The 22635-nt window shown below is 46.3% G+C and overlaps 1 protein-coding gene across 2 annotated transcripts in view; it reads left to right on the forward strand.

Annotated features, from left to right (window-relative positions):
* Arid1b (AT-rich interaction domain 1B) overlaps positions 1–22635 on the forward strand; it is a 350213-nt gene that overhangs the window by 42805 nt on the left and 284773 nt on the right. For both annotated transcript variants that reach the window (XM_029471378.1, XM_021186013.2), the window contains exon 2: positions 4820–5014. In XM_029471378.1, the coding sequence (XP_029327238.1) occupies positions 4820–5014 (195 nt within the window). The remainder of the gene's footprint in view (positions 1–4819; positions 5015–22635) is intronic.

Below are 22635 nucleotides of genomic sequence, written 5' to 3' on the forward strand. Positions count from 1 at the left end.
CACTGTCAATACATGTGTGGGCATGTCCACTGTCAATACATGTGTGGGCATGTTCACTGTCAATACATGTGTGGGCATGTTCACTGTCAATACATGTGTGGGCATGTTCACTGTCAATACATGTGTAGGCATGTTCACCGTAATACATGTGTAGGCATATTCACTGTAAATACATGTGTAGGCATATTCACCGTAAATACATTTGTAGGCGTTCTCTATAAATGCATGTGTAGGCATGTTCTGAGATGGTGACTCTGAGTTGACTGCCTGAATCACACTGGACATCTAGGAGCCTTTGCCTTCCGGCTTGGATAATTTACCCAGGAGGATTCCCAGGCTGGCTTTTGGAACCTATAAGAGCACAGCAGGTCTTTGTTCCTGTTGTGCTTAGGTGCATACCCAGGTCTGCTTTCAAACTGGATCACACTTCCTGTCCTCATGACCTACTCCCATGCATGGGGGACTGAGGCTGTTGGAAGACAAAACAGGCAACATCAAGTGCCTAAGTGGTATGTGTGAGTCTATGTATGGTGTGTGTGTGTGTGTGTGTGTGTGTGTCTTGGAGGGAGAGAAGGGGAAAGGAGGGTTATTGGTTAACAGAGGAATTTGAAAGTCTTAACAAGTAATAAATCCCAGTCTGCTTGTGGGCTAGTGGCCACAACCACTAGTTGCATCTCATACAGAAAGCATGTGTCTCATGGGATAAAATTCACATGTGGCGTTGTGGAATGTGCTTGGAGAGAAAGTCCACCAGAGCAAGCCACGCAGTGAGGTGCTTGAAGACCTTGGACCAGATGAGGCATGGTAGAGCATACATTTTATGTGTGAAAGGGAAATAGTCACATTCTAGAAGTATCCTACCTGAGGACTGGTGAAAGCAAGCAGCAGGATTTGAGGTTCTTCATGCACATGAGGATCAGCTTGGCCTTTGTCTTTCCTGGAACAGTCTTGGTTTTGAATGACATTTTGGTTTCTTTATAGAGCTAGCAGTGAAGAGCTAGGGCGAAGCTGGGTGACTTCATTACATGTTTTAGTGTTCAAATCAGCAGGTGCTCAGAGGGATGGATTTGGCTTGTTGATGAGTACCTGAGGTAAGGAGAGAAAGGAAGACTTAAACAATGTGCCTTCTCTGAGCAGGCCTAAGCTTTCCTACAGGAAGTCTCCCAAGTGAGCCAATGCCTTTGAGCTGGAGAGAATCTGCATCTCATGTTCTTGAGTTTTGTGAGTCTGGGCTTAAGCTGACAGTTTTGACTCGAGTGCAAATAAACTGCATTCTAACTAGGACCAAGTTGCTGAGACAGACACTACAGAACAGTTCTCTCCACTGCTGGGCGAGTGGCGCCTGTGCTGGCATCCCAGGCCCGCATTCTGCACTCTGCACATTTTACAATTTAAACTTTGTGCTTCCGTCACGGCAGTTTGGACTGGGCATTATGTTGACGGGAGGTGAGAGGCTCCTCCCGTGTTAGCACTGTCTGACCAGTGTGGGCACTGGGCTGCTGCAGAGCCCCGATGATGGGATGGGCCATCGTACTGGCTAATTTTGTGTCAACTTGACACAAGCTGGAGTTATCACAGAGAAAGGAGCTTCAGTTGAGGAAATGCCTCAATGAGATCCAACTGTAAGGCATTTTCTCAATTAGTGATCAAGGGGGAAAGGCCTCTTGTGGGTGGGGCCATCTCTGGGCTGGTAGTCTTGGTTCTATAAGAGAGCAGGCTGAGCAAGCCAGGGGAAGCAAGCCAGTAAAGAACATCCCTCCATGGCCTCTGCATCAGCTCCTGCTTCCTGACCTGCTTGACTTCCAGTCCTGACTTCCTTTAGTGATGAACAACAGTATGGAAGTGTAAGCCGAATAAACCCTTTCCTCCCCAACTTGCTTCTTGGTCATGATGTTTGTGCAGGAATAGAAACCCTGACTAAGACAGCCACCAACCTGATGGCAAACACACAGCCTCTCTGAGGGCCACCGTTCCTTTGGCTGGTTTTGAAATTACCAGTTCAACCATGGAAGAAAGTTGTGTTTTATCTTGGAAAGAATCTGGAGAAGAATTCACCCTGCTTTCATAAGCACACATTGTAATGTCAGTACTCGGGGGAGAGCTTAGTTCTAGATCTTGGTGTTGCCACAGACATGTGTCTGTGTGTTTGTCAGGACTGCAGAGGTTACCAAAGAGCCATGTGCTGATTGAGGAAAACCATATGCTGCCGTTCATTTCCAGTTATTTTAGGTGTAAGTTCTTGGGAGGTGAAAGTAATAGTTTAAATCCCCAATCTGTGGATATGCTGGGATATACCTGTCTCCCGATCTGTGGATATGCTGGGATATGTCTCCCAATCTGTGAATATGCTGGGATATACCTGTCTCCCGATCTGTGAATATGCTGGGATATACCTGTCTCCCAATCTGTGGATATGCTGGGATATACCTGTCTCCCGATCTGTGGATATGCTGGGATATACCTGTCTCCCAATCTGTGAATATGCTGGGATATACCTGTCTCCTGATCTGTGGATATGCTGGGATATACCCGTCTCCCGATCTGTGGATATGCTGGGATATACCCGTCTCCCGATCTGTGAATATGCTGGGATATACCTGTCTCCCGATCTGTGAATATGCTGGGATATACCCGTCTCCCGATCTGTGAATATGCTGGGATATACTTGTCTCCCGATCTGTGGATATGCTGGGATATACCCGTCTCCCGATCTGTGGATATGCTGGGATATACCCGTCTCCCGATCTGTGGATATGCTGGGATATACCCATCTTCCAATCATGTTCCACAGTTGGTTCATTGTTGAGGGGTGGGTGTCTCTGACTGAGGCCAGGTCCTACAGTGGCCTGCCACTAAGGCCGTGTGTCAACTGCCTGCATCCTGGCACAGGGACATGATGTCTTTCTCCTCACATTCATCATGGCTGCGCATCTCTGGGCCTCCAGTGCAGTGCAGTGCACACCCACTCTGCTAAAATCATCACAGGCAGGCACACGGCTGTCATCAGATCACTAAAATCAACACCAGGTGACCTGGAAGGAGAAATGGCCACCTGCAGTCCTGTGGAGGGAGGTGGGGGGAGGAGCAAATGGGAGCTCTCACAACTCCTTCAGCTGCCTGCTGCTCCCCTCTCCCTCTCCCTCTCCCCACCATTATGCCTCAGGGCTGACAGTGTGACTTTTTTTGCAGAGCTCAGCAGATACCTGACCAAGCCGAATGTTTGTGGGTCCAGGCTGCCCACCTTCTCATGTGGCCTGCTGGGCTCTGTCGGCTGTTTTGTTGTTCCATGAGGTCTCCACTTCTTCGATGACAGTATGCTCCCTGGAATTCTGAATGCAGTTTCCGATGCTCTGGTTTCTTTGTGGTCTGTTTTCCCCTTCTGCCTAAATGGTGTTGCTCTCTATTCTTTCCTCCATCATTCTCTCTGTTCCTCCCTCCCCCCCAACACACATACCTTTCAAACTATATTCACACTTCCCTTATACTCTTGATCCTCTGCCTCAGTCTCCTAGGGGCTGGAATGCTCTCCATGTGCCTTCTACCTGGATGAAGTTAATGGCTTTACTTGCCAATTCATCCCCTGTTTATTGAGCATTTACTTTGTGCCACTTTGACCTTTCATGTTACACCAGTGTTGGTTCCCAGTCTCGTCTCCACTGCATTTTCCTTAACCCCTGTCTTACCACCTGTTATTCATCACATTGCAGACTTCAAGTCTGTGTGTATATGCTTGGAGTCTGGCCTTGTGGCCTCTGTCACTGCTGCCCATTCAGAACCTCTGTTTTACCTGCCCAGTGTGGCAGCTGGCCCTGCTTTCAGCCACTTCCTGAGGGAGCAGTCCTGACAGGTGGCTCTGATGACAGCCTTCTATAATGGCACCCAGGGGTTATCAGAAGAGGCAGCCAGAGATGACCTGTCAGGCTTGCTCATGCTCGGGCTTCAGCCCTGTTCAGCAAACGCCAGCCTCAACATCCATGTCCTTAGGCACACCAGGTCATTTAGCTTCTGATGTTGGAGCTTTGTGCTGTCTCTCCCTCCCTGAGCCTGCACATCTTCCTGAGCGTCTGCATGTACTTACACTTGTGCTCTGGGATCCTGGCACACAGTAGGTGTCCACACTTGATTTGGGATCTGTTTGCGAAGGCTGGGGATCTGTGACCTTTGGTGCAGGGGAGTTTTCCTTCACAGTCCTGCTGCTTTGAGGAGCCCAGGCTGTGAAGGCCCTGCTTGAAGCTCTGCTCCTACCTCTCTTGGTCAAGCAGTCTCACTGATGGCCTTGGCCTGAGGCTCCAGGACTGATTCACCAGACCAAAAATAAAATCCAGAGTCTAGCTTTGAACTGCTGTGCTTGGTGTGATGTTTACTGGCTTGTGACTCGTAATCTGGGCCTTACTGCTGCACACTCGTTACCTTTGGAAAATTTTATCTAAAAACATTTTTCATTACTTCAGTGAATATCCAGGGCACGAAGGCTTCATTAAGACTTGTAAACTCAGGTCTAAAAGGTCACTTTTAGATGACAGAGTTCTGGGATACTTTGAATCAAAATCGTGTTTTCTGTGTTTTAGGATTTGTAGATACTTATGGAATAGATTTTTTCCTTATAGTGTTTATTCCAGATCTGAACTTAAATCCTATCTGAAAGTTAGTAAAAAAAAGTTTTTCCTTTAATATTCTGGGATAATATTAATATTTTGGAATTATGATCTTTTATCTCAAAATTTAGGTAGATGTGTTATATGTACATATTTAAACACAGAAGTTGTATTTGTTATAAGTGATAGCTAGTAAACTTGTTTCTTTGTTTATTTCTTCACAGGGCAGCCCGATGGACCCAATGGTGATGAAGAGACCTCAGTTGTATGGGATGGGTACTCACCCCCACTCCCAGCCGCAGCAGAGCAGCCCATACCCAGGAGGCTCCTACGGTCCCCCAGGTGCACAGCGGTATCCCCTTGGCATGCAGGGCCGGGCTCCAGGGGCCCTGGGAGGCTTGCAGTACCCGCAGCAGCAGGTCAGTGTCAGCTCTCTCTGTTCCAGGGCTTTGTTGAGAGCTTTTGTTTTTCCCTGTTGATTTCTACCTATTATTGGTATTGAGAGGATTTGGGAATGTTTCTGTGATACCCCCCCCTTTTCTTTTATATAGGTGGAAAGTAGAATAGACCATTTTATTTTTCTCTGTCCCTCCCTCCCTCCCTTCCTTTTTTCCTCCCCCTTTCTTTTTTTCCTTCTTGAAATTGTACTTGCACCAATGTGGGGAAAGCTCCTGCTTGGTAAGGCAGTGTTGTTCCTCCCAGTTCCAAGGGTGGCCCTCAGATGCTGACCTGTGGAAAGACTCCTTAAGGTGAATTTTTCCAGTCATTCAAAGTTGTGTTATTGTTGTTTGAGTTAATCTGGTTGTTAACCAGGATGGCCTCAGACTTAGTCTCCCAGAGGGGGCATTACAGGTATATGCCTCCAGCCTGGGTTAGAAGGGTTCCAGGAAGTTACTTTGCATTGACTGTGGTATGTTCTAGAGAAAGTTTCAGTATTTCATTTGTGACTTTGGTTAGTTGTCTTGGGTAAGAGAGGCCTTTCCTGCTCTTAAACAGAAGGCTCCATCCGTTCCTCCCCTCCAGAACCACGTGCTTTTACCCACATACACGACACCTGCTTGTATTAGCACAGCTCAGGGGCTTCCTGGTTCTTACAGTTTCCTTGTTAGATTGGTCAGCGGGGCATGGGTCCTGGGAAGGAGGGCATGGTTAGATCCAGACTCGCCAAGGTATTGAGAGGGAGCACCAGAAAGGCTACTTACACACTGCCCTAGTGGGCCTGGCCTCCCTGAGGGCCATGAGGCCAATGGGGGAGCGTTTGACTGCCTCCAGACCAGGTGGTCCTGTAATGCTGGTCCTAAAGCCGGCAGTCAGCAGCAGCCCTTCCTTCCCACAGGAAACTCTTCTCAGCTTTTACAGAAACTCTTCCTTGAGGAGACAAGTCTGATGAAGCTCTTGTCCTCTTAAAAGTCTGTTTAGTAGTCTGAGCTGTCTGCTGTAGTTGAGTGTTGTCAGTCCTCATCTTGCAGTCACAGGGGAGGATGGAATGAGGCCCTTAGGTCAGCCCTTCAGCCCGGATGGACGGATGGATCCGAGAGTGTTCTTAGTGCATTACTGGCGACCTCCCTCCACAGTGTCAAAGACAGCTCTGAGTGCAGGCTCACCCTGCTTCCTTTTACCCGGGTTTTCTGCCATGCTTTACTTTCTTCAGAGCTGAAGCAGCAGATTATGTGTGTGTGTAGCGGGGTGGGGTGGAATGTCCCCCAGCCCCCCAACCCCGACAGCTCTCAGCTGTTCCCCGAGCATGAACCTTGTATTGTTAGAGCCGCTCTCCTCTCTGTGAAGAGGAGAAGCCCCACGTGGCAGGGAGCTGAAGGCCTCCCCTTACGTACAGTCTATAGGATGGGGTGCAAAGCTCTGTCTGCTACGGAAGGAAAGAGGCAGAGAGGAGAGCAGTGGGCTGGTGCACCATGATTCTTGTGCCCGTGGCTCCAGCCTGTTTTCCCATGATTCCCTGATGTGAGGTTGTGGAGTCATTCTGAAAATGGAGAGCCCTTTCTCTCATCCCTAAGGAAGTCCAGGGCTTGTTAGTTTTAGACCGTGGCCTAGTTTGCCAAACTAGAGTGAGAGCCAAATATAGGAAGTTTGTGAAGAATGGCTAGCAAGGAAATTTTATATTATTTTCCTCCTCGAGTGTGTAAGGCGAAAAATAGATCTGCAGTAAAATATAATCTTAGTTTTCTTAGCTTCTTGGTTTTATGTAGTCCCATGATCCTTACACACTTATTTGAAAGGACAAGTTGCTGATTACCCATGAAGCTTTGCAGCAAATGGCTTCAGGGTGAGTTTTAAAAACATTAATAATTGTGAGTGTATGTATTTATTACATATATGTGTGTCACAGCATGTCTGTGGAACTTAAAGGATGGCGGTGGGAACTGTTTCTGACCTTCAAGCGTGTGGGTCCTGGGATTGGACTCACTTTGTTCGGCCTGTTGGCAAGCATTGTGGCCCACTGAACCATCTCTCTGCCCTCAGCACATTTGCAATTAAGATTTTAGCTCAGGTATTTACTGCTAACTAAAAAGAAATATCCAGCTGGGCATGGTGGTGCACACCTTTAGTCCCAGCACTCAGAAGGCAGAGGCAGGTGGATTTCTGAGTTCAAGGCCAGCCTGGTCTACAAAGTGAGTTCCAGGACAGGCAGGGCTACACAGAGAAACCCTGTCTCGAAAAACCAAAAAGATAAAAAAAAAAAGTCCAAGTCAGGTGCATAAATATTTCTGGTGATGAAAAGAACATGGTGAATGTTCTGGCTGCAGAAATCTCAAGCTTTCACGGGAAGTTAGTCAAAGCCAGGCCTGTAATTGGCTGTGTGTTAATCTTTCAGTCACTGCAAGACAGCCTTGTCTCATTTTGAAATTTCAAAGACTAAAAATAGGACTAAAACCAGTTTGGAATGAATTTCCTTTTGAGTGCTTGCTCACACTGTAAAGGAGACAGAGCATCATGTATTGATGTTTCTCCTCACCCGGGGGCACTGTGCACTGACCCCAGAGCCTCAGACGTAGGAGCAAGCACTCAACCACTGAGGCAAAGCCTCTCCCCAGTGCACACAGCAGTGAGAGCACAGATCTGCAGAATGGTTCGTATAGGTGGAGACAGAGTAACTAGTAAAGGTTTTGAGAAATAGTTACTAGACCACAGCACATACATACATATGCACACACTACATGTACACACACACATCTTTAGGCTGTGTGTACATGTGCACTTAGTTGCATGTGCCTATTTAAGAAAGGTTTTTAAACTGGCTTTAACCTCACAGGGTAGTCAAGAGTAGGTTTGAACTCCTGGTCCTCTTGCCTCTATCTCCAAAATGCTGGGATTAAAGGATGTGCTACCACACTGGGCTTTTGGTCTGGTTTTTTTTCCCCCTCCAAGATCTGGAAATTTTAAGTGTGTCTACAGCAAGGTGCAGACACTATGATTGGCTATTCATCTTGCCATCTTCTCTGAGGATTAATGTAACTGGCTGAGCATTGTAGTGGCATAGGTACAGCAGCTAAGGTTCTTACGAGGAATGATGGGCGGATGATAATTATGACACTGGGAGTTTACTGAGTGGACATCACCACCTAGGCATAGGCATAGCTTTGCTTTGGATGCCTTCCAAAGTGTTCTGTGTTTGGTTTGTGAACCTCTAATGAGCTGAATCCAGTTCATTTAGCATTGCTCATATATTTCTGCAGAGGATTGAAATGCAGGAATTCAACTTTGTAAATTGAGTTGCCCACTTACCAGCTGAGTGGTAAGTTGTCTTTGGCTCAGGGGTCACAGTTTGATTCCTGGCTGGCACTCTGCTCCTGTGATAGGAATTTGAAATGAGGATTCCCTTAGAACTATATAGTACTTGATTGGAATGTCACCCTGTTAGGTCAGCACTTAGCCTTTCTCTCTCAGTTAGGCGGAGCTGGCCACTGACTGTTTGACATTAGTATTAAAGCCATTGGTTCTTGTTTTGTGTGGTGGTCGTTTTATTTTTGAAATGTACCTGTGTCTGACTTACTGAAGCACGGTGTGGTAATTGTGTGCTGCTTAGGTTTCTACTGACTGGAACTAGATTTGTGGTCTTTGCTCGCTTGCTTCTCTCCCACATCATCAGACAGGTACATCCCTAAACAGATCAGCTTTGCACGCTCCCCTAAAAACTCGTCTATTTGATTTTTTATTGAGTTGAGGGGGAAATGAATTTTCTATGCTTCTGTGGAGAATGTTCTGCTTCCAGGCTTTTGGACCAGACCTGGAGGGTTAGCAAGCCGGTGATTTCATCCAGTACAGAGCCACCCAGAAGTGCAGCTTCAAGACTCGCTCGTGCGCGCTGACTGAGACCTGGAGGGTTAGCAAGCCGGTGATTTCATCCAGTACAGAGCCACCCAGAAATGCAGCTTCAAGACACGCTCGCGAGCGCTGACTGAGATTTTTAGGGTTTGCTTTTGTTTTTGTTTTTTTTTTTAATTTTTAATATTTTTATTACATATTTTCCTCAATTACATTTCCAATGCTATCCCAAAAGTCCCCCATAGCGCCCCCCACTTCCCTACCCACCCATTCCCATTCTTTTGGCCCTGGCATTCCCCTATATTGGGGCATATAAAGTTTGCAAGTCCAATGGGCCTCTCTTTCCAGTGATGGCCGACTAGGNCATCTTTCGATACATATGCAGCTAGAGACAAGAGCTCCGGGGTACTGGTTAGTTCATCATGTNNTNCAACTATAGGGTTGCAGATCCCTTTAGCTCCTTGGGTACTTTCTCTAGCTTCTCCATTGGGAGCCCTGTGATACATCCAATAGCTGACTGTGAGCATTCACTCCTGTGTTTGCTAGGCCCCGGCATTGTCTCACTTGTTTTTTTTTTTAACTTAAAGATCCTAGGGTGTTCTTTGCTGGATCAGGTGTGTGGATTAGCAAAGGTCCTAGTTCATTTTTTTGCAGATTCTGTGCTCATAAATGTATGTGGACTGTTGACAGCTCACTCTAAGAGATTTTAATATTATAAAATAAGTAACAGTGATAAAGAATAATGAGCATAGAAGCTGAGTTTTATTAGTGTGGGTAGATTTCAAATGCCTTCAGAGACTCCCCTCCCAGGTCTGGGATTCACGGGGTTATGTCTCAACTGTCTGTACCATGCTGCCTATCTGGGACCCCTGGTCCTTAGACAGCTGGGAGACAGGAAGAATAGGACATTTGAATGAAGTTTTTAGTTTAGCGGTTTTGTTTCTTTCTTTTGACACTATGTCTTGCCAAGTGGGCCAGACTGGCCTGGAACCCAGAGATCATCTCTTCCTGTCTTCTATGTACTGTGACTAAAGGCCTGTGCCCCCACACTCGGCATATGAGTATTTTTATGAGAAGAACCCACGTTTTTAGTTTTTAGAAAGTATCTGCATTGTGAAGACCTTTACAAGAAAGTGTGGGATATGATCATTGTGAAAGTGGCCACATTTAGTAGAAGTTAATAACTTTTGTTAAGGTGTTTTATCTGAACATAGCAATTTAAATGGAGATACAAACTGAATTAAAAATGGATTCTTCTGCAGATGACTTAAAATGAAGTGAACACTCTAGCCTGTGTCTGTTTGCCATCTCTCCTTCCTGGCCATATCTCCTCCACTGTATGTTTATTTCAGAGCAGAAGTGGTTTTTGTTGGTACCATCTTTGCAGCCAAAATGCACCTTCAAGTACACATTAGATAGTTCTAAAAAGGAAACAAACATTACAATTGCTTGGCAAAAAGCAACCTTTTCTTTGTGGTTATTAAGGCAGCTGAGTGGTTTCCAGGATCCTCACCTGAGTTGTTATATTTTTGGTATAGTCTAGAAAGGAATTCTTTGTATGTGCTTAAAAGTCATAATTTAGTAGAGTTTGCAGAGCTGTTGTGAAAGGTAGGCTTTGTGGAGGGAAGACTTGTTCAAACAACACTTCCAGATGTGTTCTTGTGAAACGCTTGTTTTAGGCTCTCTCCATTGGAAGTCTGAAAAGGTTCTGTGGTTTTGGTTGTGTCTAAAATGCTCAGCTGTCCTATTTTTGAGGGGTGTGACTGAGTGAAGGAGAAGACTTGACTTGGGACAGTGTTGAGGAATCGGTGCCTGTTATGACTTACACTTAGGATCTTAAGAAGTTTTGGTAGTTTCATATTTGCTTACAAAGATCCCCACATGTCTGTGTGCATGCATGCTCATGAACTGGCTTATAAAACATTTGTGTGACATTTTCCCATAATGTATTCTATATGCTAAACATAGTTTATGTACATACAGATACATATATGTAATCCCACAACTACAGAAGATGAAGGCAAGGGTCTTGGCCGTTACAGCTATAAACACTGTGGGGTTTATTGGCTATGTGGTTCATCGCATTTTATGTGGTTGTCCTATGTGCCCACTGACTGGAGCTAAGCAGCTTTGCTTTGCAGCTGAGATGCTGGGACCTTTTTTTCACTGTCTTTGTTGCCTCTGTTGCTCATGCAGTGAGCACAGAGGTATCTAAGTTTTATGAAAAGACTCATTTAGAGAGTGCATGTCAGCTTGCTTGAGGAGATAGCAGATGTCCCTAGTACGGATGCCACTGTGTCCTATAGATGCGGTTTCCTACTAAGGAAGTCTTTCTGAAGGAATTAAACTCCTGCAACTCTTGTTTCTTGTGTTGTAGTCAGATTGAAACACTTTTGAGACAGTGTGCCATTGTCACTCAATTTGAATTAGAAGAGCCTGCTGTGAGTTCCCTGTAGATTTTCAGATCTTTACTTTTTTCTAGAAGTAAGGTGGGATAAGCTTCCTCTTTGCTTGGTTTGGAAGCTACCTTGGCATTTGTTCTTCAGAGAGCGTTCACAGAATTCTAGATACGTGGCAGGTGTAATATCCTGCCTGCTCTCTGCTGCGGTTATTCTTTCTTGTATGATTTCTACTGTGTTTTATATAAATAAGGAGACCCTCAACTCAAGATCCCTGCTACATTTTCCTATTATAGTTTTATTTTTTTAATTATTTTTTTCTGACCAAAGTGCAAGCTTTGAAAAGTGACATTCTGATTTTTATTTCATACATATTGGTGTTTTGCCTGCACGTCTATCTTTGTGAGGGCGTCAGATCCTCCGCAACAGGGGGTACAGCAGTTGTGAGCTGCCATGTCAGTGCTGAGAATTGAGGCAGGATCCTCTGGAAGAGAAGCAGCGCTCTTAACCATGGAGCTGTCCATTCATCACCTATAGTTTTATTTTATTTTTCAAAGGTATAACTTATTTATTTTTGTATATGTGTACACTGTCACTGTCTTTAGACACACCAGAAGAGTTCATCAGATCTCATTATGGATGGTTGTGAGCCACCATGTGGTTGCTGGGAATTGAACTCAGGACCTCTGGAAGAGCAGTCAGTGCTCTTACCCGCTGAGCCATCTCTCCAGCCCTATAGTTTTATTTACGGTGTGTGTAAATCATCAGTGAGGATTTCAGGTAACACAGAATCACTTTAATACTTTTAATAAATCTCACTCACTTGCTGTCACCCCCAAACCCAGTAGGACATATTTATGTGAAATTATTAGCCACAGTTGACCTCAGTAAAATCAATCAACCGCATTCTTCCATTGTTTCCTGAAAACAGAAACAAAAACAAATAAAAACCAAACCCAAACCCCCAGAGGATTAACGGAAAGAGAAAGTAAGAATGGCATTAGGTTGGGTGGCTCTCCCGCTCTGCTGAGGTTGGCAGCTCTGAAACCAGTTTGGAGCCCTGATGGCTGCTGGGATGCCTGTGTTGTGCCATTTGGCCGCAGTAGCTCAGCCCTGTGGCTCTCAGAGCTCCTTCTGTGATGGTCTTGATAGCTGCATGTGAGAGTTCAAGCACTTCCAGGCTTGTTTGATTGACTAAGTCAGAATGTCACCCCACCCTAAAGGACTGAAATTGGCCAGAATCAGAGGCTGGGACAACACGGTCCTTGCCAATTAATTAACCTGCTTGTCATGATAGAAACCTCTAGACCCCACTGTGTTTATGTGCATAATTAAGGATGTTTGGCTACCATATTTCCTGGTGTGGCTTTTGCCTTTGAAGTACCAGTGAGCTGATATAACCTTTGGTTGCAGTATGAAATTTTAGTCTGCTCATTTAATAGTCTTAAATATCTTTGGGCTGATGGCTTGACAAATTGTGTTGATGTCATAGCTGCCCTCAACAGTGTTAAGAATTCTTTCTAAAACCAAAGGAGTGGTAGTAGATTGTTGGAATGAACACAGCGTGATCTTTTAATTTTTTTCACTTGTGAAGGTATTCTTGGGTAACTTGTTTTTTGAATACCTGTCATGTGTTAGATGGAAGGCATGCAGAGTCTCTTTCTGAGGATGTGGAAACCCGTCAGGCTAATATACTTTACTTAGAGTTGCAAAAGAAGCAAGAAGAGTCCCTTGGTTTCTCAGGCCTATCTTGTGAGCACCAAGGTAAATTGTTTAAATGAAGCAGGGTTATTCTGAGCTGTCGCTGCTGTTCTTCTTTAGCCCCCAAGAGCTCTGTGGCGAGAATCTTGTATTTTAAGATGGGTCTTATCTAAAGGTTAAAAAGAAGACATATTCTTTTTTTATAGTAAGAGCTAGTCTTAATGGCAGTTTGATTATTTCATGTGTAATAAATTACAGATATTTGCTCTTACAGTCTTGAAAAATAACCTTAAAAATTAACTTTGTGGTTGTGAGTAAAATTAAGAAAGTGCTTCTCTCCTCTCTGCCTTCCTCTCTGTGTATGTGTGTAACAGACAGAGGCAGAGGGGACAGAGATTGATAGCTATTGGGCGGGGACTGGAGAGAGAAGTTCCTGAGATGCCTTCCTGGTCAGGAGTCCTATAGAATCCAAGCTTTCTTGGGCCTTGAAAAGAACTAACTCTGTAGAGGTATTAGAAAGTTCTGGATGTTCTAGAGCTCAGATCTGTATGTAAGAATTGCATATACATATGTAACAGACATCTTTTACATACTTAAAGTAGTTCTGTACATAATGTGGGTTACTAGATAATTATATAAGAAAGTGGAAGCTACCCAGTTTCCCAGTTTCTATGGAGAAATGTGTAGTAAACAGACTGTAACACACAGAATTAGCCAAATTTATCTCTCTGTATTGGTATCGACTCCGAGAAGAAACATTAATTACTAAACCAATGAGCCAATTAGCTAGCCAACCATCCAGCCAATGAAACAACTAACTAACCAGATACGGAATTGTCCATCCATCCATCCATCCATCTGGCCAGTCAACCAGCCATCCTACCAACTGTTCATCCAAGCAGTTTACTAGCCAGCCAGCCAACCAACCAACCAACCAACCAACCAACCAACCAGCCAGCCAGCCAGCCAACCAGTCAGTCAGCCAGCCAGCCAGCAAGCCAGCCAACTAGACAATCAACTACCAGCCAGTCAGTCAACCAACCAATCAACTAGCCAACCAGTCGATCTGCCAGCCAGTGGAATTGACTCTTCAGGTTCGTCAAGGGCTATAATCCAGGTCAGCTTTCATAAAACAGCAAACATTCCAAACAAAGTCAGACTGGTAACAGAATGTGCAAATGTTGGAATTAAATTAAAAATCTGTCTTTGGTGAGGTAATTACATCTTGCTTCCTGGTGATTGCAAAACTAGCTTCCCTGGGCAGCTGTAATGCCTAGTTCCTAGAAGTCTGCGAGTATATGCGGAAGGTGTACTCCTGTCCAGATGTAGCACAGGAAGGACAGACAGGTGTCCAGAGAGCAGACCTTTATGCAGTGGCTTTTTGAAGATGGATAGTAAGGGTTGGACATTGCAGGATTGTGAGTTTTATCCTGATTCGTGGGGAGAAGGGTCAGAGTAAACCATTGTTGGCATGGGCTCTGTGCTCCTTTAAAAAGGGCAGCTAGAAAAATCCCTTCCTTCCTTCGGCTTTCAGATCATCTGAGTTTACTCTTGGGTATCGCAGTAGCCACCATACCCATCATAATGCCCCTCTGTGTTCTGACTTCATGGGGAGAAAAGGATTTATTTTCTCATCTTCTTAAGTGTTCTATTTGTCACAGGTCAGGGAGACAGATGGTGGGATTTTCTTCCCATGAACTGGCCAAATTTTGAGTAGTGGGAGAGAAAAGGAAAGAGAAGAATTTCCTCATAAAAATCTGCTGGATCGCTGAGGAGAGCTGACGCTTCCTTCCCTCAGGCTTGATGACGTCTTCCATATTGACTTCTTCAGTAACAAAGAGCAGGAACAATCCCGGTGACGTCATCGCTCTCAGGCTTCATGACATCAGATGCATCATGGCACACTTTGGAGAGTTCCAATACATAAGGGATGTTCTCCTACTGTGGACCTGCAAATAGGAGAGTAATGAAGCCTGGAGCAGGGTCGAAGAGGCAGGGGCTTCATCAGGAGTCCACTCTGAGGAAAATATCACCCATGCTGCTGAAAACCACCCTGATTTGAAAATCAGCAGCCTGCAGCATGGTTACTTTCAAATCAGAACTGTAATGAGGGAGACAGAATCAAGACATGGAATGTCTGCTGGCCTCAGGGTGCGTGGTGGGCTGTTCTGCTTGTGCAGACAGTTTCGTGGTTCTGTAGTGTTTAAAAAAAAATCCATTTTTCCTTTCCCAGCTCCAGCGCCTGGAGTGATGACTCCAGGACTAGTTAGTTATTAATTACAAGCCTCCCACAAGCTTTGGCTCATTCCCTGGCTAGCTCGTCACTTAGTTAACCTATTCAAACCAGGCTATGTCTACCACTTGGTTAGTTACCTCTCCTCAGTCTCTGCTCTCTTCTTTCTTCATGTCTTCCTCAGCATCTCCCTCAGTGTCTCCTGGAATCTCCCTTATTCTGTTCTGACTTTAGCTCCTTGCTAGTTTATGGCTGTCTCTTTGCAGCTCTTTTCAGGTAGCTCTGTCTCTGTCTCAAATCTCCCTGAGTTCGTTTACTTTCTGGTTTACTTCCTTCTCGGTCCATCTCCATGTTCTCTTGAATCTCTCTTTTATACTCGTTCCCAGAATCCTCTCTCTCCCTGCCAGTGTCCCACCTCCTATTCCCTGCCTCAGTTCATTGGCCTTTGGCTTTGTTATTGACAGGTGATGCTTATAAAAGATTCTATTACTGGAGGCTTTGTAAGAACACAGAATGGCTTTGAACAATTCCAAAGTTTCTTTCTTTCAAAATATTTATTTTATTATGTATTCCTGTGTGTGCACTTGAGTGTGTGTATAGAGGTCAGAAGGATGCCCGTAGAGAAAGGTGGATCCCTGGAGCTGCAGTCACAGGCCCTGCCCTGGTGAGCTGCCCACCATGGGTGATGGGAACTGAACTCTCCTGTCCTCTGGAACAGCAGCAGCCACTTTTAACCACTAGGCCATCTCTACTTTGGCAAAAGTTTCTAGTGTGAACGTTTCTCTTTTGTCATCACCTCCTGTGCTTGTCCTACTTAATGACAGCCTTGTCCATCGGTTACCCAGGCACAGACTGGTTATCTCTGCTGTTCTGTCTGGTAGATGAGCCCTGACAGGGCACTTCAGAACACTTTCAAAGACAAGCATAGATTTGCAGCATTGCAGGTTTTGGTCAGTGGACTCTAGCCCACTGTTAAATGTTCCTGGCTCTGGCTCTGATATAGATTGTCGTGAGAGTCTCAAGGAAGTCTCAGTCCTGACGAATACAGTCTTGCTCATTAGTGGAGTATCAGTATCCTGTGCTTGTTTCTGTTTGATACCACATTGAGACTAGGATGCTGCTACCCTGTTCTATGGCTGTTCTTGTTGCTAGAATTCTCTCTGGGAGCAGGTGTAGCATGTAAGGAGGGGCAGATGGTTAGAGCACCTGGAGAATGGAGAGTGGCTGGATTGGATGTGGCTCACTTGTCATGGAAACCCAAGCCATCATCTTCACTGTAGCCATTTGCTGTGGGTATTGAGGAAGACTCTTGGATGGTGCAGAGGCTATGCTAACAGTGGACATGGTGGCCTGCTGCTGCTAAGTTTGTTGCTCTGGCAAAGTGTTCCTTAATGCTGGAGAAGTGTTCTACATGGGATGGTAGAATAGGGCAGGGAAATGGGCTCAGTAGTTCACACCCATGTCTGCAGCTTAGAGTTTACTGTCCTAGGCAGACATTATCTTCACGTGTTTTATGGGGCTGAGAAACTCCACAGAGCTTAACTTTCAAGAAGAGTGCACTGCAGACCTGGAATGGGAACTGTTGCATTCTGCAGTTTCTGTCTGTTTCCTAATGTTGAAGTTATGCTTGCCCCAAGTGTGGGGCTCAGGCTGCTTCCTTCTCTCTCTTCCCTCCTCTCTCTCCCCCTACCCCAACAGGTTTTCTCTGGATAGCCCATGCTGTACTGGAACTAGCTCTGTAGACCAGGCTGACAGCCTCTGCCTCCAGCCTGCTAGGATTAAGGCATTGAGTGGCTTTCTTAAAGTCATTTCTGTGCTTTTGTTCTAGTGGATAGCCTTTGAAGGGCTTCCAGGAATTCAGTGGATTAGTCCATTCTTGTCATTGTCCCCTTTGTAGGCCATGTCTTTATCATTGTTATGTTTTCTTTTTAGTGTAAGTAAGCCAAACAATTGTCACTAGATGTCAGAGTGAAAGTCTCTGTCAGGTCTCCTGCTAAGTACTTCCACACTGTCCTTCTTTAACCCTCTGTGTATTTATTTATTTTTTGGCATAGTGATGGTAGCTAATATTTACCAAGTATGTGGTCTATCTGGATCAGTGTTGGCTTGGGGTAGCCCATGCCGTCCTCATGGCCTTCAGGGAAGAATGCTGATGTCATCCTTACCTTGCAGATGAGGGGACTGAGCGAGCAAGGTTAATCAGCTGCTCCAGTTCACACCTGTACTGCACAGTAGAGCAGGGGCTGGCCGGGCCCGAAGCCTTGGCCTTTGAACCTAAGTCTGTGTACATTTGTGATTCTAAGAAACGAAGCCGATACTCAGCACCAGGAGTTCACTTGAGTATTTAAAGAATTGACAAAATCAAAGAAGGTTCCTTTTGACTTCTGAACATTAGTTTTGTGGAAAGTCTTTTGTGATGTTCAGCATTTGGAAGGTTGGCTGTGGGTCTGGAGATGGGTCAGTGGCTAAGAGTGTGCACTGCTCATGCAGATGGCAGCTTGATTCTCAGCACCCACATCAGGCAGCTGCAGAGCTGGTGGCTCCAGCCCCACAGCATCTGTTACCCTGGCCTTGCAGGCATCCACACTCAAGTAAGCATGTGCAAGTAAAAATAAGAAGAGGAGGAAAGGAACCTGCCTGCCGCTCACTGTGCTCTCAGAGCAGTGTTGTGAGAGACAATCCATGTAACATAAAATGAACCGTTCGAGAGTTCATTCCGACACTTACCAGTGCTATGCGGCTAGCCGTCTTCTGTCTGTCATCTCAGGTGCTCGGCACACCCAGGTGAGACTCCGGTGCCAGCTGAGCAGCTACCCTCCGCCATGCTCTTCCCCCAGCCCCTGGCAGCTGCTAGCCACACCTTCCCTCTCTTGTTCTGGGTGTTTCCCATATGGATTGCGTCACATATGACCCGTTGCCCCAGCACATTGTGTGGACTGACTGTGCCTTGTCCTTTCCCACCCTTTACTTGCAGTGAACCCCATTGTTAATGAGCATATGTTGGCATCACTGGAGGGTGCAGTTGCTGGATGATGCGGCCATTTGCCTTTCTACCTTGTGCAGCTGCTAAGCTTTCCCACTGTGCTCCTCTCCCACTGCAGAAATGACACTTGAGCATTGGCCTTTTTATTTCCTGAGGTAATAAATATCAGGGCACCTGGCTGAGCCTTTTCCTGTCTCTGAAACCGGGGCTGGTCGGGAGTTCTACATATGCAAAGTGGACACTTGTGCTCCCCTAGTAGAGAGAGTATCCCGGAAGGTCATAGGCCCAGAGTTTCTCAGTGTTAGGGAAGGCTGTTTGTGGTGGTGTGGAGACCTCACTGTTAACAGTGGATGGAGAAAAGCAATGCTTTTCTCTCTTCTGTGCCATGGCTTGCCTTGCTCCAGAACCATCCTGGCATGTCTCTACTCTTCTCCATCCGTCCATCCCTCCGTCCATCCCTCCAATATCTATCTATCTATCTGTCTGTCTGTCTGTCTGTCTCGTGGAAGCCAGAGGCCAGTTTGTGGGAGTTGTTTCTTTCTTTCCAGCACATAACTTGGGGATCAGATTTAGTTTATCAGATTTGTGGCAAGAGCCATGTCACAGGCCCCCCTTTGTCTTTTTGAAGACCAGGCTCTCTCAGTTTGTGCTTGGAGTAGAGAAATCAATTATTTGAACTAAAGTGATTCCCTGTATAAACAGCTCACACTTTAAGATGAATTTACTTGCTTTTAGTTTAACATGTGGGTTGAATGTGTGCTATGTGATCTCCCACCAGTCACTGGGAATCCCAAGAGAACCTCAGAAGGGAGACTCTGAAGGGGTGAGGGGTGGGCAAAGAATGAGAGAAGCGGAGGGAGTGGTGAGAGTGAGCACAGGTGTGCCCCCCCCCCAGATGCCTAAGAGGGCCAGACACTCACTCGGTTGGGTGGGCAGGGGCCCTGGGAGGTGTTAGTTTGCACACATGAAGGTGGACCCTCCTACTGTCTCCTGTTACTATCAATATGGTGTTACTTTTGGCTCATTAGATTGAGAAAGTATTGAGGTCTTTGAGGCTTGTTAACATAGTTGTCAGCAGATATTTGTTGGTAATGTGGAGGAGCTACAGGCACCCTTAGAGGAGCAGGCCTGCACCTATGCACCTGAGTGCAGTGCGCTGGTGCCGGGTGCAGTTAGTGACTGTGCCCTGGGAGCAGCTACTACATGGGACGTGGTCTAAGAATACGGCTCATTAGACCTGGGTCTTGCCAGAGAGGCTTGTTCTAGGTCTGGGTGAGAAGCATGCTGTTTTCAAGTTCCATTAGCCTTTAAAGGTTTTTATTCTTTTCTTTTTTTCGTTCTTTTTTCTTACAGACTTCTACACCGGTTTCTGTGTCTAGCCCTCCTACCCCATGTTCCCCTTTCATTTGTATCCTGGTTGCATCAAGTCAGGGAGTAAGCCAGGGGTGGGGGGAAAATCATCTAAAATTGATCTCAATAAATCAGTTGAATAAAGTTAAATTTATTCTATTTATTTTTTTAAGACAAGATACTGTCCTTCCACATTTAGAAGCAGCACTAGGTTCCAGAGTAGAAAAAAAATCCCATCTCCACGGATCGGAGATGTGCGTCTGTTAAAGTTGTTTCCTCAGAGGACATTTCAAAAGTAACACATGGCTTCTGTTGACCTCATCTTCTTCCACCTGAGAAATGATGTGAAACTGGGCCTGCGTCAGAGAGCCATGTTGCCTCTATGACAGTCAAGCAGAGAATTCCCACTTAGCACTATGGGCTTCAGTGCTGATGAGTTTCGCAGTGGGCAATGGGACCCTGACAGAAATCTAAGGCAGCGCCCAGAGAGTGCTGTCAGTGCTCTCCAGTTTGGGCCAGCGTTTTAAACGAGGTAAATGTTGTGGAAGTATACAAAGAAACTCCAGTATAAGGGAAAACCTCCTCTTTTTGGCACCAGGTTCCCTTTCTTCCTCTTGCCTTCTCTACCATTTCTGTCACGTAATTCAGCCATCAGTGTTCATGTGAGTCCAGCTGTGTAGGACTCAAGGCTGTCCGTGTGTTCCACAGGCTCAGCTTCCTGTTTGCTGGCCTTGATGATAGTGTCATTACTTCAGATGTAGGCACCGGCTGCAGCCCCGCTCCAAGCCCCTTGAGTGTGGTGGGGCCAGTCAGTTGGACAGAGGAGAGCATTTCTCATGGTCATGGTGAGCATCTCTTTGTTCTTTGAGGATCTGAAAGCCGCTCTCTGTACTTCGGAATCCAGAACTAATACAGCCTATGGCAGCAGGGACAAACTCCATTAACTTAGTTTCTTCTGGTATCATCAAGTGGAGTGGACTTCTCCTGGGCCACTCGACCAGTGGGTTCACAGACGGTGCTGGCATTCTGTGTTTATAGCCTGATGTGTCTGTGAGTAGGTGGCATCCGAGCCCTTTCTTAGTTTTTTAAGTCCTTTGTCCACTGAGAGCCATGCATGGGTTTTGTGTGACCCTTTTTTGGGGGGCACACCCCTGGAGAAGCTTCTTTGAAAGGCGTGGTGGTGGTGGGGATGAGTGTCCCCAGTGTCCCCAGTGTCCCCAGTGTCAGAGGGTCAGGTGGCTTTCTTGAGCAGATAGATGTGGAGGTTGGCAATAATCTACCCTGAAGCCTCTATCTCCCCGTCCCTGCGTCCGTCCCTCAGGGCGTCTGTGGAGGTGTCCAGGCCTTCGTCCTTTGTACGTTGCCTTCCTTTTTCCTTCTCTGGAGACTTCTGATGTGTTGAATTGAAATTTGTCTTTTCCCGCTTGTTTTTCTAGACTCATCTAATGTTAACCCGGTGTGTGTGTGTGTGTGTGTGTGTGTGTGTGTGTGTGTGTGGTGGGCAGGAGAGTGGGTATTTTCTTTGCTAATGTCACATCATAGTCTCCTTTGGGAGCCTTGGAAGTTTTATTTGTTAACCCTGGCTTGATTAACTCCTTCCTGTCCAATGATCCCCCACTCTTCACCTGTTTATCGTTCTTCCCCTATTTCTTGGCAGATATTGCTAATTTCCCCACCATCCTGTTAGGTGCTATATTTACTTTTTCCCTTTTTCACAGTTTCACTATGTACAGACTTGCTTTTCTTCACAAACTTTTCTGATATCATCATTTCAGGAAGACAGCAGTTCATCTGCCTTTACACAGCTTTAGAAGCCGGTGACTGTAAGGTTCTACTTTCAAAGAGAAAGTTCTGTGTCCTTGGTTGACCAGTTGCCCTGGTGGACCAGATGACAGAGTGGGAGTTGAGCCATTTTCTTTGATGCCCCTCTTGTGTTGTCTGCATGCTTCTCCCACTAAGGTATTGCTCTCAGAGAGGGGGGTCTGCTCTGTCCCTCCCGCCACCGTGTTTCCATGGCTCCTCCCCTGCTGGCCCTCCAGATGGCAGCCCTCCTCTGCCTGAGGTGAGGACAGAGAAGGGGGCTTTGCGTTCCTCATTGCAGGTCTTTCTGCCAGCTCCTGCCACCCTGGATTCCTGAGGACAGAGAAGGGGGCTTTGCGTTCCTCATTGCAGGTCTTTCTGCCCAGCTCCTGCCACCCTGGATTCCTGAGGACAGAGAAGGGGGCTTTGTGTTCCTCATTGCAGGTCTTTCTGCCCAGCTCCTGCCACCCTGGATTCCTGAGTCTTTGGGGTTTCCTGCTTTAATTAGCTTGCTTCTTATCCTCTCACCTAGAACAAATTAAAACATTCATTATCGCTTGTCTCTCTGCTTTTCTCCTTCCAAAAATTCTTTGACCTCTTGCCTGCTGCTACCCCAGCTCAATGTTTTCTCTGCCCTCACAGATTTAGACTTTTACCTTTTCATTGTTCCTTCCATGGGGGTCCATACGTAGTTATAAACAGGAGCCTCGATCTGTTTATGGAAACCTGTAGAGACATTTTTAATAAGAGCTTCTCTTACAAACTGTTGTCTACATGTTTGAGTTTCAGTGTGTCACCTGGTAACACTCTGGCTCCAGAAGTGTGTGCATTAAGACCTGAGGGGACTTCAGGAGATAAGCATCTGCAGGGTAGATTGTTGGCAGGGCCCTGGCCCGAGGAGCTGTGTGAGGTGGGGCAGTCTCTGTGTAGATTGGCAGGAGAAAGTTCGTGGTACTGAGGCAGCTCCCTCGGCTGTGCAGGGTGGGGCTGGGAGGACAGCCTCTAGGCCAGTGGGTTCTCTGCCCATCCACAGGAGGCCAGGCTAGGGTTGCTGAGTGCCTGTGAGGGGGGCTCAGGAGAGGCCTGCTGAGAGGGATGGTGGGAAGGGACAGTTTCAAGGTGAACTGGGACAAGGGTTAGCAGAGCAGCGTCATAGGAAGGCAAGGGCCACAGGCTGGGCCCAGAGGATACTCTCTGTGTGGTAGGAGTAGATCCTCAGGGCTGCAGCTCTGCCTGCTGCCTGCTGATGGCTCTCCCTGATGCTGGAAGCTGCAGGCTCCTTGATTGAAGCCC

This window comes from Mus caroli, chromosome 17, assembly GCF_900094665.2.
Source record: "Mus caroli chromosome 17, CAROLI_EIJ_v1.1, whole genome shotgun sequence".
NCBI classification, from domain to species: Eukaryota; Metazoa; Chordata; class Mammalia; order Rodentia; family Muridae; genus Mus; species Mus caroli.